Here is a 19,233-nt window from a genome sequence, read left to right on the forward strand (position 1 = left end):
TTAGCATACTGTACCTTGTCTGCTTCCTTTATCTTTTGTACTCTTCAGTCTAATGGTTTTAGTTGTGGGGTTTTTAAAGTTTTAATCCACATTGGCTGAAGAGAAGATAAAAATCGTTGGAGAACTTGAAACCATTCCAAGAGCCTGGCTTGGTGACAGTCACTATTTCTCTTGGATACATTTCAGAATACATTTGCTTTTAAATTATGGATTTTGATAAACTTTCTCTTGGTTGTTCTTGTTGTTTTGTGTTTCTCCTTTCAATTCTCTCTTAATTCACTCTTAATGTGAATTAATTGAATTATATGCTTATTCCCCCTTAATACCTGAGAACTCTATGTACATTGCTAAAGGTGTCTACAACTGTTATTTTATTATTGATATCCCCACTATGTAAATGTAGGGAAGTTAGATGCAGCAGAACATTAAGAGAAGAGTTTTCAAATATATTTATCTGACCAATCCTGCACTTAAGCAACCCTCATTTCAAAGAGTCTTGGGCTGGTTGAGCAACTTAGTCCTATTATTTCAGTGAGATTTAGGTGTCTTACAGACATTGGACCTTTTGAAAACAATGTTAGGTGCTTATAGACACCACTTCCCAAACCTTTCATCTCAGAATCAGGCTGGATATTTCAGTAGAACAGGCTTTTTCCCTTCTTTTTTTTTTTTTTCTTTTTCAAGAATTTCAGTACATCCTGCTTCCAGCTGGATCGGAAATACCAAAGGAACAGCCTTCCTTGCAGTATTTTGGTACATTTCTTTCCTTTTCTGTCTGAAACAGAGCAGCACAGTGAACATAAAAACTAGAAAATAAGAACAAATAAAGTCATTTAAATAAGATTTTTTATTTCCCTGTTGAGGCATTTAAATGTAATTTTGTGGGGAATACTGGCATATATATTCTTATTTTATTCAGAATTCAGAGGTATCATAGACTATATTTCTGGAATGGATTGTTTCCATAATATACAAATGCAACATAAGTAACTATTCCCATATAATAAAAAATATTTTCCTGCAGCTTCTTCGTGATGCAGATGGAATGAGCTTTATTTTCTACTGAGTAGCATTTCTATCCTATAGATGATCAGAATTCAGTGGAGAAACTAAAGCTAAGACAAACATGGTGACCCAATTGTCCCTTTCCTGCTAAAAACAATTTTGTAACTTCTAGCAATGAAGATCCTAAGTCTTTGGAACATGAGCAGAGTATTTAATTTGTATCCAAATGATTTTTATACATGGGACAGTGAGAAATCTGATTTCCATAACTTTCCCATAATACCATCAATATTTTTTATTCTAATGCAATGACTGAATTTCCTTGTTTCCAGTGTCTCAAGACAGTCCCTCCTATGCCACATTCATAATTTTTTCCTTTCTTTTCAGGTGAAGGATTCATCAAATTCCTATCTTTCCTCAGAGGAATTCCTCAGGAATGTTTATGTTTTGGCAGTTCTTCTCTTCCTGGCCCTTATCTTGCAGAGGACATTCCTGCAGGCATCCTACTATGTGACTACAGAAACTGGCATCAACCTACGAGGTGCTTTATTGGTGAGCAAAGATGTTCCCATGATCTGCCCAGAAATTCACTAATAATAACTAACTCCAGCTTCATACTTTGATTTGTCTTGTTTTTTATCTGAACACTTAGTTAACATAGTTTGAGAGAAGATATGCACTATATTTTTATACAGAAACATGGAAAAAGTAATGTCACTGACACAGCCAAACCGATGGCAGCATTTTCTTTCACTAAAAACTAAACCCATCATACTAACATGTAGCAGTTTAACACTCGCTCTGTGCATATAAGAACATATCTTTGCAGATGATGTTAGATATATGAAGATAAGCACTGTTGTTTTGGCTCTGCGTCTGCTTTGTTCATTTGCTTATGAGGTTACTTCTGCTGACTGTCAGTGGAGTCATCTGCAGAGTATCTCTGGCCGAGCTATGTTTTATGGGAACATTGTCCATGTATCATGAGTGATGATTCTGAATATTTATGCCCGTTTGCACAGAGCCCTGTGGGATGGGACAGGAGTGATTCATCTCCAAAATTGTGTCTCTAAAACCGCCATCCATTACCCTCTGTGAAAGTCGTGCTTGTGAACCGGAGCCAGCAGCTCCAGCTCAGCACGTGGGTGGGTTGTTGCGGGGATCTTCACAGACCCAACTCCACAGACAGCAGTAGCGCTGTGCAGACTCAACTCCACAGCAGCAGCACTGTGGGCAAAACAGAAGCTGGAACTGATGTTTTGCCAGGTGTAACTAACCATAGGAGTATCATCTCAGCGTGGAAGCTTCTGGTTTTTGCATGCACTGTGATTGATGTAGATGTTTCAAACAATTTCTGCCTTCTCCCAGGATAGGTGGTACAGACTTGGTGAAGAAAGAGTACCTGATTATTTCCTTGTCCTTTTGTGACTCCCACTTGCCAAAATGGGGACTCTTAGGACCATGTGCAGCTGATGTAATTCACCATGGTCTGTAGGCATTTCTGATTAATTGTGCAGGATCTACCTTGCTTATGGACAAAACAGAGCAAAGAGCACAAATTATTTTAAAAACTTCCTTAAAGCTGCAGTGTTTGATATTTGGTCATAACTGTGAACTGGGCTCACAATATTCGTCTTTAAAATTCTGGTAGATATAAACCCTGATTAATTTTAAACCCTGTTAAGCTCCTACAAATTTTATGGAAATAGGTGGCCAGGTAAAGGAGAGAAACCCAAAGGAATACATACCCACCCTGATCAAAACTTCATAGCATGAGTTTAACTATCTTATCAGAAACAAGGATCGCTCTGACAAACAGTGTCACAGAAAAGCTGGCTCACCAAGTGTTTGTTAAATAAAGATCTTTGCCCTAAATTTTGATGTTTTGTTGTCACTGTGTTCTGTTTTAGGTCTGCGTTAAGCAACAAACCTTTTCAGAGGAATTGGAGTTTTTTAAAGTCAGTTCTCTCTCTTGTGCTTTCTCTCACTCTGTCTCCATCTCTCTCTCTGTCTCAGGTGAGAGACCAGGAGAAGGGCTGTCTTAGGTAAAGACTGATATCGCAGTTTGAAACATCCTGCTGCTACGGTTGTTTTATAATTATATCATTTTCATATCTTCCGTTTTATTCCTTTCCCACAGGCAATGATATATAATAAGATCCTGAGGCTTTCCACATCCAACTTGTCCATGGGAGAGATGACGCTGGGACAAATCAATAACTTGGTCGCCATAGAAACAAATCAATTAATGTGGTTCTTGTTCCTGTGCCCCAATCTGTGGGCAATGCCTGTACAGGTAGAGCATCAAAGTTAAGGGCCTGATTTCAGAGCTCCTCCAACCTGGTTGAAAAGAGTGTATGTCTGTGAGACTACTACAGAGGGCTGGAGCACCTCTCCTATGAGGACAGGCTGAGAGAGTAGGGGTTGTTCAACCTGGAGAAAAGAAGGCTGCAGGGAGATCTAATTGCAGCCTTCCAGTACCTGAAGGGGCCTACAGGAAAGATGGTGAGGGACTGTTTATCAGGGAGTGTAGTGACAGGACAAGGGGCAATGGGTTTAAGCTGAAGGACAGAAGATTTAGATCAGATGTTAGAAAGAAATTCTTTACTGTTAGAGTGGTGAGGCCCTGGAACAGGTTGCCCAGAGAGGTTGTGGAGGCCCCATCCCTGGAAGTGTTCAAGGCCAGGTTGGATGGGGCTTTGGGCAACCTGGTCTAGTGGAGGGTGTCCCGGCCCATGGCAGGGGGGGTTGGAACTAGATGATCTTTGAGGTCCCTTCCAACCCAAACCATTCTATGATTCTATGATTCTATGATTCTATGAAAATCCAGAGGGGAACTTGGACTTCACACTCATTTGCCAGGAGGACTAACAAGCAGAAATGTGGCCCATCGTCTCCTCCAAGGGCTGGGAGGCTGGCTGTCCAAGGGCCAGTAAAGAGAGAGGGTTTTTTTGAGCAGGATTTCCATCTCATGGATATGATCTGTGACTTTAAGAATGATGACCTGTCATCCTTTCCCTGCTCATATTTCTTCCACTACTGACACAAGTCATTGCTTTTATTTCTGCCACACAGCAGCAGCACAGGCCTCTGACCAGCACCAAGTATTGCATTTGCAGCATCCACTTGTAAACCGTGTTTTGTGGCAGGAGCAAAAAGCAACTGAATCCTGCTCAGTGACTGACAGCAGCCCCGACAGTGCGCTGCATGAAATGCTCAGAGGAGCTTTCATCTAAACAAGCTTAGTTACTGTAAACTTCTGGTTCCTAACAAAGCTGGGAAAGATCTGTAGGCAAATCTGTAGGAAGGAAAGGTAAAAAGTATTAGCCTGAAAGAAATCTTCGAAAGTACTAAATGAATTAATGACCTAAGCTACACTGATTTTCCATGAAGCTTGGTCTCCTGTAGCACCTTCAAAATTTTAACTTGGGGTAGGATTGGCATGGTCCTTACCTGTAGGTGATCCTGCCAATGTTAAACAAGTTTAAAAAGGGATAGAAGCCACTCTTACAGTAGATCTGTTTTGCTGAAATTCCTGGAACTATATCAGTAATCTATTATAATAGTCAGCAATATTACTACTACTAATGGAAACAAATATTGATTTTATGTATCTGTTTGAGGATTGGGTAGGGTTTAGAGAGTCAGAAAATAATTTATGGAGAAAAAGACAAAAAAGTGTGCGTGGTAGCTGAAGTTAGAGATCGTACAGAGAGTTTCATCTTAAGTCCGGTTTATTTGCAAGTGTTGCTGTTAATACTTTGAATGTTATTAAATGAACAGGTAATCTGATTCCTGTGGCTAGTGTATAATTATATGTAGCCTAAATTCACCACTCATTTGTCTTTTTAATAAAGTCTCTGTCTCAGCTACTGTAGAAATGTCATGGCCTTCCTCAGCACTGCTGTAAAAGGCCGGTTTGAGGAAGCTTCTGATGATTTTGCTGGTTTCTGTAGTTCACCTTCAGGCAATGAGGAGACAGGGAACACAGGGGTAGCTTGCCCGTAGCTTTGTCTGGGAATGAGCATAGCATCACCCATGACTTTGCCTCCACTGAAGAGCTTGGTGAGTGAGTGCCTGTGGCCTAGGCTATGGAGAGCTCCTTCTGCTCTTTCGCTCTGTCAATTGTTGCAATTACCTTACTATCACTATTACCATTACCTTACTATTACCGTTACCTTACTATTACTTACTATTTCCTTCTCAAAATATTATGCAACTGATATCAATGACACTGGTGGTGCGGTAACACGTCTTTCTGCCTGATTAGCTCAATCATCTGCTTTTTGGAAAAAACAAGGAACTTGGTAACTATGAGCTGGATTATAACTATACCACTCTGGAAAAGGTGGTGGGACTGTCCTGTCTTGCTTTTTGCAAAGGACTTGAGCTTCAAGGGATGTCCCAAGAAACAGCAATTGTCAAGGCTCCCCCCTCCTCAAGCAGAACAGCTTGGAGCAAACACTGAACATGTATCTTTCCAGTGTGAGCCAATATAGCCATAGCCTGCTGAAGATTGTGGTGAATCTTAGAAAATAGATTGTGTATCCACCAATTATGGCCTGTTATCAAGTACAAAAACTGATTGCATGGTCAGTCCACCAGTAAGGGCTTCAGTTTACCCCAAGTACAAATTGCTACCTGTAACCTTGTATTATTCTGCTAAGAAAATGGCATGTAAGTATGCTAATTTACATTATAGAAGACTTTAAAGCTAAATAATGCTTTCAAAATGTTGAACTCCACCGATTCTTATTTCTGATACTGTATAATAAGAAGGCAGATTTAAAGACAGAATTGACTCATTGAAGAGATAGCAAAAATACAAAGTAGGGAGCTAGTTCTCTCTGTCCTGTTACTGAGGTCATGTCTGCACTATGAAGTGGAGCTTTTTATAAAAGCACTTAGGTAATAGGGCTTGTGTTAACACAAGAACCAGAATCACGGTAGCTGCGTCAGAGACACTCCCAGATAAACCTTTATGGGAAGTGTTCCCACACTCTTTGTAGGGCTAAGGTAGCATCTCGGTACTATGCTACAGAGCTACGTGGTATTGATGCAGAAGCTCAGGTTTGTGTCACTGGCGGCACATCTGCATCATGCTTCAGTGCCTGTCTAAGATGTGCCTCTGTCTGCAGCTGCAAGAGGACCACTATGACAGAATGCAAATGTGATTCATGACTCTCCTAAGACCTTTGAATACTTCCAGAGCGGTGTAAGGAGCTCTAGTGTAAATAAGAATTGAAGCCCAGTGATTCTGTAAAATGCCTTGGGGTGAACACCATCATTTTAGTGCTCCTTTAGTTCTGTGGAAACCTTATCTGGAGTTAGGCACTAACACAAACTATGCACTTAATGTCAAAAATAAAGGCTTCTGGGTTCATTTCCCACACTTTCCAAACATGACCTCTGAATTATGGGCTCAGCTGACTCCTACAAACATTTTAACTGTTTATTAGAAGAATAAATATTTTTTTTCTTGCTATCATTCTGACATATTGATATCTACTTTTTTTTCTATGTTGCTTTTTTCTTCATAGATAATAATGGGTGTGATCCTACTCTATAATTTACTTGGAGTGAGTGCCTTGGTCGGTGCTGCTGTCATTGTACTGTTAGCTCCAATACAGTACTTCATAGCTACGAAGTTGGCTGAGGCTCAGAAGAGCACTCTCGTAAGTAAATTATTTCAGTGACATTTGTGATCCAGAAATGAGAACGTGGAACCAAGGGTTCTTGTTATTAGTGAACGTTCATTGCAGAGGTTTGGCCAAGCTGTCCCTTAACTCCATCGTCCTTCCCTTTCTGTTTTTCTGTGGCTCAGTATCTCTTCCTTCCTAATGTTTGTCAGACATCAATCTGATAGGAGTATGTGGGCCTTGACCTGCCTCCTCTCCAGAGAGTATTTTTCACCCAGCTAGCACAGGTTAATCTGAATTCAATTCCATGAAAGGGTGTTATTCCTACATTTAGATGTTGTATTTCATGGGATGTTAGCAAACAGTACAAACAACTGATAAATTATAGGAGGACAGTATTAAAGAATGTGTACAACCCCCTAGAGACTTGATGCTCTCACCCTAAGCTTTGGTATTCCCTAAAAGTCAGCTGGCATTGCTGGATTAATATCTATTGTACATTCTTCAGTGCTGTAAGTTTATTTTGCTGTCTAATTTAGTTCACCAATTAGAAATGTTTTCTGATACTTTATCTAATTTTTAACTTTATTCTCATGATCCTTGAACTTTTTAAATCAGCCTTTGATGTTTGTGTTGTAAAATATTTAAAGGTCCTTGTTATCTTAATATTCAGTGAGCAAATTATACATTCATGGACCTAATCTTCAGCACACTTCAATCCTGTTGAATTGTGCCAATTTATACCAACAAATTTATACCAACAGAGGATTTATCTTTGACTAATTTCAGAAACAGTTGAATCTTTCTTTTTGCTCTTATCGGAGTTCCTCTGACTCATAACATCTTTTGGATTATGATTTTACCAAAATTTAGGATTACTGTTTTCTGGTGAGGGGCAATTAGCTAAATATATCAATAAACATCTCATTCATTTTCATGATCAGTCTGTATGAATCCCAGAATGAATCTTGTATCAGCAATTACACATATGTAGTCTTCTGTTTATTGTTGTGGACACCATTGACCTATTAATCCCCATGTCTGAGTTTCACCCTCTATTTGAAGAATTTGGATGTTTTGGTTTATTTTTTTTCTCGGAACAGGGTCACTTAATTTCCTTTCATGACTGTAAGCATTTTAATATCTCCAAAGAACATGGAATTTTATATTGTTTTACTCAGTACGGCAACTGAAAGCCTGTACAAAAAACCAAACAAACAAAATTATAAATCTTTAATCAATTTTAAAACAGAAGTGAAGGGAAACGAGCATTCTCATTAAAACTACAAACCATTATCAATTTCTTATCCTTGTTTTCTTTTGAAATGAAGGACTATTCTACTGAGAGATTAAAGAAAACCAATGAGATACTAAAAGGCATTAAGTTATTAAAGCTATATGCCTGGGAGCACATATTTTGTACTAGCGTGGAAGAAACAAGAATGAAGGAACTCACCAGTCTCAAAACCTTTGCACTTCATACATCTCTTTCCAGTAAGTAACTATGTTTTTAGCCCTCAGAAATGGATCCTGTTCTTCATGTCAACATTCCTCCTGCCTTCCAAATAAAATGAGATACAGCTGTGCCTATGACACTTTTTGTGTGTGTGGAATGTGATTAAAATAAAAAGGCATGACAAATCTATAACACAGAAACTTGAAATGATGGAGATATCTTGTTGATTTTTTTTTGTAGTAAGTTTTCTGTCACCTTCATTATGACATTACAGTTATGAATTGTTTTACAGTAAAGAGGGTCTAGATAATATTAGCAGCTCTGATTACAGGAAAGATAAATTAGTGTCTGAAAGAAATTGTATTTTCTGTATTGTAGAAGAGCTGAGAGGGTAATGTTTTCATTGTGCTGCATCATAATTGTGCATATAAAGCTTTTTATCCCAGTTCACTAAAGTATACAAATGAGATAATTACTTGGCTTATTTGTTTGTGTGTTTAAGATCTCTCTCTGTCATGGAAGGATATTTCTTCCTGCAGAGGAATTTTCCTTTGGGAGTTTTAATTACTTGAGTTGGAAATAACTGTATTCTTCTGATGCCATACAACTAATTAATTGTAAAACTGTTTTTTTCTTATTTCATATAATCTGATGCCTATTTTATTTCTGTTTTACAGTTTTTATGAATGCGGCCATACCAATAGCTGCTGTTCTTGCAGTAAGATATGGTTTTTTTCACTTTTCCTTATGAAAAGGGAGAGGAAATGAGAGGGGGGGAGAGAGAGAGAGAGAGAGAAAGAAAGAAAGAAAGAAAGAAAAAGAAAGAAAGAAAGAAAGAAAGAAAGAAAGAAAGAAAGAAAGAAAGAAAGAAAGAAAGAAAGAAAGAAAGAAAGAAAGAAAGAAAGAAAGAAAGAAAGAAAGAAAGAAAGAAAGAAAGAAAGAAAGAAAGAAAGGACATCATTGTTATTGTAGGACATATTCCTCACAAAACCCACAGATGAATTAATGTGACCCTGCTAACTGTAGGATAGCATAAAATTGGAAATTCCCATTCCCAGACCAGCTCTAGTTTGGATTTGTAAAACCAAAAAGAAATATAAATTTTTACTATAAGAAAGAAAGAAAAAAATCATTGCAACTTGAAAGAAGACCCATTTTGAGAAGCTCTCATTTTCAAGGGTTTTTGGGTGGCTTTGATTTTCTGTTGTCCAGCAGCGAAAATCATCCCTGTTTCAAAGTGCATTATAAGCCACCATTTCAATTTTCAAGAAAGGGTAGTCTGCAGTTTAAGGAAAAATAAATTTTGCTTGTCCTCTGGCCAGGTTTAAATCTCAACCTAATGCACTAGAGGAACTATGGCATGCCGGTCAGTAAGGAGTCTTCATAGACCAAATTCTGAGGATGTTACTCAGAGTGTGCTGCAGTGTGTACCAGAATTGGATGAAATATGACTATATTTCTGCATCTGTGAAAAAAACCCATAAAATTTATTAGATTCTTACTGTTTTTTTCTGGGTCGTGCATTTCCTCTAAACCCTGAAGTCAATTACAAAACTTTACAAAACTAAATGCTTTGATTCTACAAAGAAATTTTTTTCATTCCTAAACGTGCAAATCTCTTGAAATCACTGGCAAGTTCTTAAAATCTTTTTCACTTTAATAGAAGACACCTTTCATTTCAGTTTAGTGGGATTCCCAGTAAATTGAGATATATAGTTATTTGCCTTAATTGAGCAAAATGTTTTGCTTGCTCTCCTTGTCCACCTTTTTCAAGAGTCCTTATCCTGACATGCTCTTTTCCTGATGTGACAGACCTTTGTGACATACGCATATACCACTGACAAGCCGCTGCAGCCTGCCCAGGCCTTTGCATCACTGTCCTTGTTTCACATCCTGGTCACACCACTCTTCCTGCTCTCCACTGTGGTTCGTTTTGCAGTCAAGGCTATCGTAAGGTAAGTGGCCCTTCTAATTTGTTTCTCCAACTCTTGAACACTTGCGTTCAGTAATACAACAGGGAAGGTGCTGGAGAAAAAGGTTGTTTCTTCCTGCTCATGTGGAAAAGGATTAAGAGGTGGGATTCAAATGTTCACAAATGTGAGAGAAATCGGACTAACCATTTCTTTTTACTGCATGATACAGAGACAAAGAAATGTTCCCTTCTTTTTATAATTTCACCAAGTTTGGTGGTCCAGATTCAGGGCTGGACTGTCCTTCCTTGGCATACGCTCCTCTTCTCACAGTGTGGCCACCCACCATCGCCCTTACCTAGTACTTTTGTGGGCTCTTGTCAACACAGAGGGAGCCAAGAGACTGGCCTGAAGCTGCCTAGCAAGACTGGCCCTGCCGATGCGAGGAAGAGCAACTGGTTTAACTCCATCTCAACAGAGGGTACATTGTGCTTTAAGTCAGAATTTGGTATTGTCCTGCCTAGCACTAGCATGGACTCTCTTAGGAAAGAGAGAGGATGGAGGAACATTGGACACTGAAGGACCAGTTACTCAAGGGAAACTGAGCCCGACAGGGCTTCTCTTACAGAGGAAATGCCGTTCCTCTGAATGGCACCAAAGAGACGCAGGAGAGGAAGCATGGCAAGGCAGACATTTGGGAGTTTAGGCTGTGAGGGGTTAGGGATCTGCATGGCAGGACAGCAAGGAAGTTGGCACGAAGTGAAAAAGTGCTGGGCTACGGAGCACTTAATCTCAAGGGAGCTGGTTGGTAGTAAGTCAAATTTCAGACTTTTGGCTGCTGCGTCAGTGGTCTTTATGGAAAGAGTCATGGTCACGGGGCAGTTATGGAGACAGACACACTGCCACGACGTCCCAAGAGGCACAAACTGACACCTGACTGGCAGTAACATGTCAGATGCCAAGCACTAGCAGAATGTGAAGACTGAACTACCCTTCCCACCCAGAAACATAGTTTCTTCTTGCCAAGATTGAGGCACATTGGCAAAGGATTGCAGTGCTGCCCGCACTGCCTCTTTTTTGGTGGGTAGCAATAATAACAAATAGCAGTCAAGGTGACTGCAGGCTCCACAGCTGTCATTTTCCAGTACCACATTCACTTAAAAAATAAATAAAAAAATAAATAGGGTTTATTTTTATCAAAGCAGCAGCAGGGCCACATGAGAGATTTTCCCTAGGTTGAAAATGATTTCTGACTAGTGGAAAATCTCAAGTCTCCTTTGTAAATCATCCCAGCCTCTACATCTCTGCGCTATGTTTAGCATAGCCCTAATATCAAAATGGTGTGTACATTTTCCTTAGCACTGCTGGCCACCCCTGAGGACATTATTTAAAGACTATATGTGCCAAAACAAACTTCACCCTTTGGCAAACTTATTTCCTAACATCTTTCTCCCATGAACATCATGTCCCCCAAGTGAAGAATGAAGAATGCGTGCTTGGCCACTCCATGGCTCTATCATCAATCAAACACATGAATATGAGCATGCACTTGTTTGTGTTATGATTAAGTGCTTATACTTTGGTCAGAATCTCCATTTTATTGTAAAGAGTAGTTCTAGTACCGTGAAAGCTTTGAGGGTACCTGTCCTTATTAAAAAAAAAAAGTAATGGTTAGGCAGATGATCAGAACAAGGTCTCTTATCTCTACAAGAAGATAAATTCTTGCTTGATGCACTTATGTAAGACCGAAATTCTGATATGGGAGTTAGACACATAAATTTTCCTTTCAGAAGAGGAGATAGGAACATGTATACTGGCAGGAGGAAATAATGACAATAACAGTGCTTTCTTGCTAACCAGTATCTCTGTGGCTTGAACATGTATTGATAATTTCATACCAAATACTCAGACAGGACTTGAAACAGGACTAGTTTCGCACTTGCAGATTAATGTTCAAATCACTGATCTCAAAGTCATATGTCCTTCTGCTTTCTCAGTCTCTGGCTCAGTGCACCTTGATTTTAGTTTCTGCGGAGTAACATAGCTTCACCATGACCAGTGGGTGCTTTTGTTCATCCCTTCCCCAGAACGAAGAGCTATGTGCTTACGGCACTCTGAAAGGAAGTGGGGCAGAAAGAGGATCAAATCCTTCTGTGATGAAGAATGAATTGAACCTGTGCACTGTATTTCCCAGGGGACTGTTTTAAGAAGTAGGCGAAGGGAATGCTTGCTGTGTTTCTCCGAGGCTGGCCATAGCTGTGCTGATTCATGCAGTATTCGGTCCTGTTTGCATGCAGCGTATGAAAAGCTGTGTTCAGGATGCACCTAGTGCATTGGCATTTTCAGAGGATGGAGGTGGGCGAATGACTCATTTGTGTGGCCCGACTGTGTGTAGACATGAGAAAGGCACAGAAGAAATAAGCCTGCCAAGATGGAAACCATTCCCACAGAGCTCTAGTGGCACTCACATGGCTAGCTCTCCTCTTCTTTCCCAGCTACCAGTACAATGTTTAGTTATTTTCATCTGTCCTTCTTCCACATAAATAATTTTTCACTTGCCATCAGGGTGGCAGTGAGTCCAATAGGAAACCAAAATCATCCCATGAACTTCTTTTGGAACACTTCTGATACATCCTGCTGGCTGGATTGCACAAAAATAGAAACGTACTCATGGAAACCTGGGTTTATTTAACTCACTGTCCTGTTTTCTTTCAAGTGTACAGAAGCTGAATGAGTTTCTCCTGAGTGATGAAATTGGAGATGACAGCTGGAGAGGTGGGGACAGCTCTGTAGCTTATGAATCCTGCAAGAAGCACACAGGACTTGTAAGTTCTGTTTTATGACACTGAGTTTCAAAGCAGAGAGGCCCTCTAGCCCCGTACAAGGCCAGTGGGCTAGCTGATAGGGCTCGGGAATTTTGGCTTCTAGCCTGACTTTAACGTTGCCCAGTTTCGCCTCTTCTATGTCAGGATCTCTGTGTTTCTATGACATGAAGGATCACCCAAACACATTTAAGCAGTACTGAAGTGCCAGTAGTAATGAAAACCCCATAACACACCAACACATTTACACATGATTCAGCTTCGTCCTTCTCAGTTTCTATAAAAGGCCCAGGTACATTTCCTGTGGTTATGGGATTTGTACTCTATATTTCCAGTACAACCCATTATATGTTGGGCTTCTTTAGGTAGGACCAATTCCTGCTTTGGGAAATTCAAAATTGGAGGTGGGAAAAACAACACCAAACTTTGTGAAATAGGAATTCATTCCAAAATGCTGTTTCTGAAGTGCTAAACATATAATGAATTTGAGTACGATATGAGGGCAAAATAACCTAAGGGTTTGGGAATTTATTTTTTTTTCATTTTGACATTTTTCAACTGTTTCAAACTGATTATATCATTTGAAATGTGACTGAAACTTGAAGACAGCAACAGAAAGAAAGGACTAGCACAAAATAAGTTTTATTTTGAGCTGAATTAAATTAGTTTGCCAAACTCAAACATTTTTCTTGTTTTTCTGGCTTAGCTGCTATAATAAAGGAAACAAAAATGAAATTGTTTCAGCCTTTATTTTGCTTCTCTTGTCCACCTTTTGCTCAGCCCTACAGAGAGAAACATAGTGTAGATGATGGGGAGAGGGAAAAATAAAGGTAATATCTGTAAAAGTTAAACCATTTACTGTAGACAGCCCAGCTCTAAGGAATCTCTAAGATTATGCCGATTCAGCTCAATATAGTGGTGCTTATAAATACCACAGGTAGCTCTGAATAAGCTAGCTCCACAATCACTATTATGCATTAGTGAAGTACTCTGCACAGGCTCATTTGATATGCTTCTCGCTCCTGCAGCTCTTCTGCTTCCAAGAACCAAACTGGTAACTCTGCATGTCATTACACTTTTACTGACACAGCTTTGGAGCTACCTCAGGTAGGGCAGACTTACCTAGTGGTTTGAGGAGGATGACAGAGCTGAAATTTGGGATGGTAATGCCTGGGAAACCAAAAATCAGATATTTCCTGTGCTTCGGTTAAGGGTGTTTAAAACATTACAATAGGTGCATCGCAGTCCTGTGTCTGTATTATCACACATATTTCTGGTTTCTTCTTGTGACCTAGAATGTTGGGAGGAAAGGGAATGGATTGTCTATTTTATAGGGAACCAAATGCTGTCCTCTTTTGAGAATTCCAACTTTTCTCCTTTCTTCATTTCACTATGTAGCACACCAAGGCCATCAACAGGAGGCAGCCCTTGAGGTATCAGCTTGAAAGCTATGAACAGCCAAGGAAGCCAACACGTCCTGTGGAGATAGATGATATCGCAATCAAGGTGGTTTGAAAACATCGTCTCATTCTTTACGAGGAACAGGTCCTCCTGCAACAGTACCAGATAGTGCCCAATTGCTGCTGTTCTTCCAAAGGCAGATTGTCCGTTGCAAGAACAAGCTCTTAAATAAATTAGCACTTTAGCCAAATATAAATTGAGAAGGATCTGCTTCAGACAATTTAGTGAATCCCTGTCATCTCAGGAAGCAAAGAGGCATCCTGAGTCTAAGGGAACAAAACCTAGATAATCCGATGTGCAGAAATTAATACAGATTTTTCTAGACCTTCCCTTCATGCACTTCCCTTTCACTCTTAGAACCAAGATCAAAATTTTTAAGTCATTTTTTGACATTTATTGTGATGTGTCATTTATTATGGCATTATTTTAAGTCATGTTGGCCAACTTTTCCCCACATATGTGCTCTGTGCAAAGAGTGTTTCATGGCCCTGTCAACTCCAAAGGAAGTATGTACAAAAAGGCTTGGGTCCACTGGGGAACATTTTTCTTAAGTCCAGAATAAACCTTGTGAATATTCAATTTGTACTTTGGGAATACATTCACAAGGGGCCATATATCACAATATACAGAATGATTCATTCCTTGATAAGCTATGCTATTTAGATTGTCACCTGTGAGGTCTTGTGATCATTAGTCTTTAATCTTTCACTTGACAGAATGAAGGTATTTGGTAAATAGAGTTCAACTCAAGATCATCCTTTTATTGCATTTCATACACTATATATGTATTTGTGTGTATAACTTCTGTTATTCACAAAGTTTTCTGAGTTTGGCAATCTTCACTAACCTAACTTACTTTTTTTTTTGTGTATAAGCATACCTCACCATGTCTATTAATCACAGGTTTACTTTAGTAACATATTTTAAATCCAAACAAGACATTCTATTTTTTCCCTCTTGTGTTTACATATCTGACATGTGGTAATTGTTTTGTAGGTGACCAATGGATACTTTTCATGGGGAAGTGGTTTGGCTACATTGTCCAACATAAACATCAGAATCCCAACAGGTAGGATAAATGCACACCTTAAACATTAAATATGTAATATTAAATTACAACTAATTCTATTTCTTAATGTTGTGAAAAGCACAAAAACACATATGTAGGTTTTTATAAGAAAAAATGAAGGTTAAAAATATATACAAGGTCTTGAACTGTATTGGCCATATAGCTATATCATGAACCTGAAGTACTATAAATAAACAAAAAATTTACATCTTTTTATGTACCTATATAGTTTGTATAGTTTTTATAATAGCAGCAACAAAGTCAAGTCTAAGAATAAATATGAAAATGATGGTTGCCAAAAAAATCATTATTATTTTTAATAGACAATTTTAAAGAAGAAAGAGGGAGAATTCCTCATTCAAACCAAGGGTCCATCAATTCAGCATTTTATTTCCAGCAGTGGCTACCAGTGGGTGGACAGGGACACAGCAGTCATATATTATACTTCTCCTACCATTCTTCAGCATTACAGTCTCCCAGTTCACAGCTGTTTTCATCTCAGAGAATTCCTTGAGGCTCACACAGTTTGTCTGTCAAGAAATCCTCAATGAATTTCTCCTTCAATTAATTTCTTTTTGTCCAGATGAGCTTATGGCATTTCTTGCATCCTCAGTGTCTTTTGTCTAGGAGTTTCACAGGTTTACAAAACATTGATATGTTTTGGAAGACTTACATAGCAAGTGTGAAAAGTAGCAAATAATGATGATGATGATGATAATAATAATAAGTAGCAATATTAGTATTACTGTAAAATTCCTAGCACTGTTGGTATTTCATGTTATTAAACAGTGTTATATTTTATTTCTATACCCTGTCAAGTGCTTAGTTTTAAAATAGCTTATTATGTTAGGTTGACACATCTTCAATATCACATAGTTATTAAGTAATTCCAAAGAACTAAATAATCCCAAAGTCTATATCATTTGGTTCACTGTGGCATTAGATATCCTATACATGGATAAACAACACTTCTTTGTGCTGGCTCAGTGCAACATACACCACCTGCAGAAGGTCTTTGCTCCAAGGAGTTTACAATCTAAGGCCATAGGTTACAAGGTGGGTGAGTCAGTCTAAGAGTTCACCTCCTTTAGATTGAACAAGACCATTAACTCCCTGGCTGGTGAGAAGCTTACCTGGCCAAGGCACCAGCTAGCACAGTTAGTGAGTTCAATTAGTTTGTGGGAAGATCTGAGAAGCACCATTGCCACTATGAAAGTAAGAAAGTGGTGGTGGGGAAGGAGGAGTGCAGAAAAGAGTAGTGGATCTTCTTTCAGTTGCAATCACTTATGAAATTGGCCTGAATTTTAATGGAACCCCAGACTGAATAATCACTCCCCACTTTATATCATTTGACCCTAAATTACTTCTATAAAGTGGAGTTTTGGTGGAGTCACCATCCCTGGAGGTGTTCAAAAAGCATGTAGACATGGCACTTTGGGACATGGTCTAGTAGACATGGTGGTGTTGGGTTGACGGTTGGACTTGGTGATCCTAGAGGTCTTTTTCAACCTTAAAGATTCTATGATTCTATGATTCTATGATAAAGTAGCACACTCCCATACAATGTATGAAAATATATGTCAAAGAAATAGTCTCATTCCTTTGGAGATTAGTGTGTACTTGTACTGTCCATTAATATATATTACCATAGATTAATACACGTGATATTGCACATTTACATAGTGGATGCTAACAAATTTAACCAACTAGTTTAAGTGGTCTAGAACTTAATCTAGTTGGGCCTTGTGGACTTGAGTAGAATTGTTTTTTTGTTCTTTTTTGAACATGTGCTTGTTGTTATTAGTATTGTTGTTGTTGTTGTTATTATTATTATTATTACCATAGGTCAGATGACAATGATTGTGGGTCAGGTTGGCTGTGGCAAGTCATCACTTCTCCTCGCCATATTGGGAGAGATGCAGACGCTGGAGGGAAAAGTTCACTGGAGCAAGTATGTGTCATATAGCTACTAATTGCTGTATTCATTTAAGAAGGAAGTAATTGGGATTTGCTGTGAGAAATGTAAACTTCATGTCTCAGAACTGCATGTGAAATGATTGCCGTCACCCAGATCCTCCCTGGAAGGCATCACCTGCAAACTTATGAAGGATTTTCAGTGCTGTTTTGTTCATGGTTCAGAGCAGGCAGAGCGGAGTGCCTCAGGAAGGAAAAGAGGCTAGTCTGGTGATTAATATCTAATATATTAGCCCTAGCAAATGACCTGCATAGAATGCATATACTATTCCTGTTATGCAGTAGTCTTCAGCGGTGGGAGTCGGCTCTGGGTATATGGTACTCACTACAACTGAGGTCAGCATTGTTATGCTGCTACTGTACACACCTGTGAAAGCACGATAGGCTGGAGCTTCTTCTGGTCAAGTGGTGTGGGGGGGGTACCAGCATACAGGAAAGGCTGTCTTTCTCACCCAGTGATGCTGCTGCTAGCAGGAAAAAAAGGTGATATAACAACACACGAGCAATGCTTTTCCCCTTCCCTGGTATCTGCCCAGCCGCAGCTATGGAAGTGAGTGTTACCCTTCACAGTAATACTTTCAGAAAGCAGCCTGAGGACACTGAATAGCTAAAGAGTAAAGGCTCCAAAGAAGCTGCTGCTGGAGAGGGAACCACCTGTGAGGTCAGGCCTCGGGATCCACATGAGTTCAGACCCAGTGAATGAGAACTTCCTACGGTGATGAGGTGGGGCAGCATCCGCTCTTCCAGCCTGGGCAGGGCAGAGGCTGTGGAAGGGATGTGCTCTAACCCCAAGACTTGTTCTTTGATTTTAAAGATCAGTTCTGTTTCCTTAAAACTACCAAGCCAAACTCTTCTTAATTAGGTTTTTGAGAAAAAGGGGTTAATTTTATCACAAGACCAATATTTTGTTGTCCCATCCCTTGACTAGCAACTTTCTTTGACATCTTTTTCTTACAGCAATGTTGCAAGCTGGATATTTTTGCTTTTCCTGTGTTAGCACGCGTGGCATTTTCTGTCCTCTAGCTATATTTCACTGTCTGCTATTCTAAATGTATGATCTCACTGGAGTAGCAGGTACAGTTGGAGCCAAGGCAAGACTAACTTTAGATTAATTATATGTGAGTTTAAGCTTTGAAGGAAGAAGAATATGTGACTGATCACAGTTAATTACTTTGAGAGACATAATGAAGATTTTGACTTTTCTGAGTACTTTAAGAAAATAGAAGGAGTGAGTAGAGTGTACCTTGAAATTACTCACACAACTATTTTCAAAGATATATTTGAGAAAGACTCAAATTTGTCCCAGAGGAAGATACGGGATCTTAGGAAGATTAGAGAAAATGAGAAATCTTAGAAAAATACTAGAGAAAGTTTATGAAATACTATTTAAGTTTCACATTGTTCAAGAGACATTAAGATCATATTGTCAGTTGATTAGCAGTCTGTACATAACCAGGTAATTCAGGTTTTAGCAAGCATCTCAGGCCTTACTGAGTGACTTTTTATCATTGCAAACTGTAATTTGGTACTGTGATACAGGTGATGCAAACATGGTTATATTTTGCTGATAATTTCAGACTGCCTGACAGACAGATGAATACAGAAGGATACTTCAGGTATTTAACTAAGTGGATCCCATACTTTACAAAACCATAATAAAGGTCCTGTTTACTTTCTTAAATCCCTTTCCATGTGATTCCACGTGCATGACTAATGCATCTACTGATCCAGGGCAGGCTAGGTGAATTCCCAAACAAATACAGGTATAACAACACAGTAATAGTAATGATGGATAAGATTTCAGCCCCAGTTATATTGGGGCAATCCTGCAATGCATCACTGCGAAAGTCTATCATGGGACTTGAACACCCTGTTGCTGTTGTGTACATTTCCTGTA

General features: G+C 39.1%; 1 protein-coding gene across 21 annotated transcripts in view; it reads left to right on the forward strand.

Moving 5' to 3' along the window:
* ABCC9 (ATP binding cassette subfamily C member 9) overlaps positions 1-19,233 on the forward strand; it is a 76,298-nt gene that overhangs the window by 22,956 nt on the left and 34,109 nt on the right. For 11 of the 21 annotated variants that reach the window (XM_075758634.1, XM_075758698.1, XM_075758753.1 and 8 more), the window contains 11 exons: positions 1,393-1,557; positions 3,146-3,301; positions 6,546-6,680; positions 7,976-8,138; positions 8,778-8,818; positions 9,913-10,055; positions 12,727-12,835; positions 14,231-14,338; positions 15,290-15,362; positions 17,208-17,313; positions 18,914-18,952. In XM_075758634.1, coding sequence (XP_075614749.1) covers positions 1,393-1,557; positions 3,146-3,301; positions 6,546-6,680; positions 7,976-8,138; positions 8,778-8,818; positions 9,913-10,055; positions 12,727-12,835; positions 14,231-14,338; positions 15,290-15,362; positions 17,208-17,313; positions 18,914-18,952 — 1,238 coding nt within the window. The remainder of the gene's footprint in view (positions 1-1,392; positions 1,558-3,145; positions 3,302-6,545; positions 6,681-7,975; positions 8,139-8,777; positions 8,819-9,912; positions 10,056-12,726; positions 12,836-14,230; positions 14,339-15,289; positions 15,363-17,207; positions 17,314-18,913; positions 18,953-19,233) is intronic. The other 10 variants (XM_075758726.1, XM_075758808.1, XM_075758742.1 and 7 more) reach the window with 1 other exon arrangement.

The sequence above is a fragment of the Balearica regulorum genome, chromosome 1, assembly GCF_011004875.1.
Source record: "Balearica regulorum gibbericeps isolate bBalReg1 chromosome 1, bBalReg1.pri, whole genome shotgun sequence".
NCBI lineage: Eukaryota > Metazoa > Chordata > Aves > Gruiformes > Gruidae > Balearica > Balearica regulorum.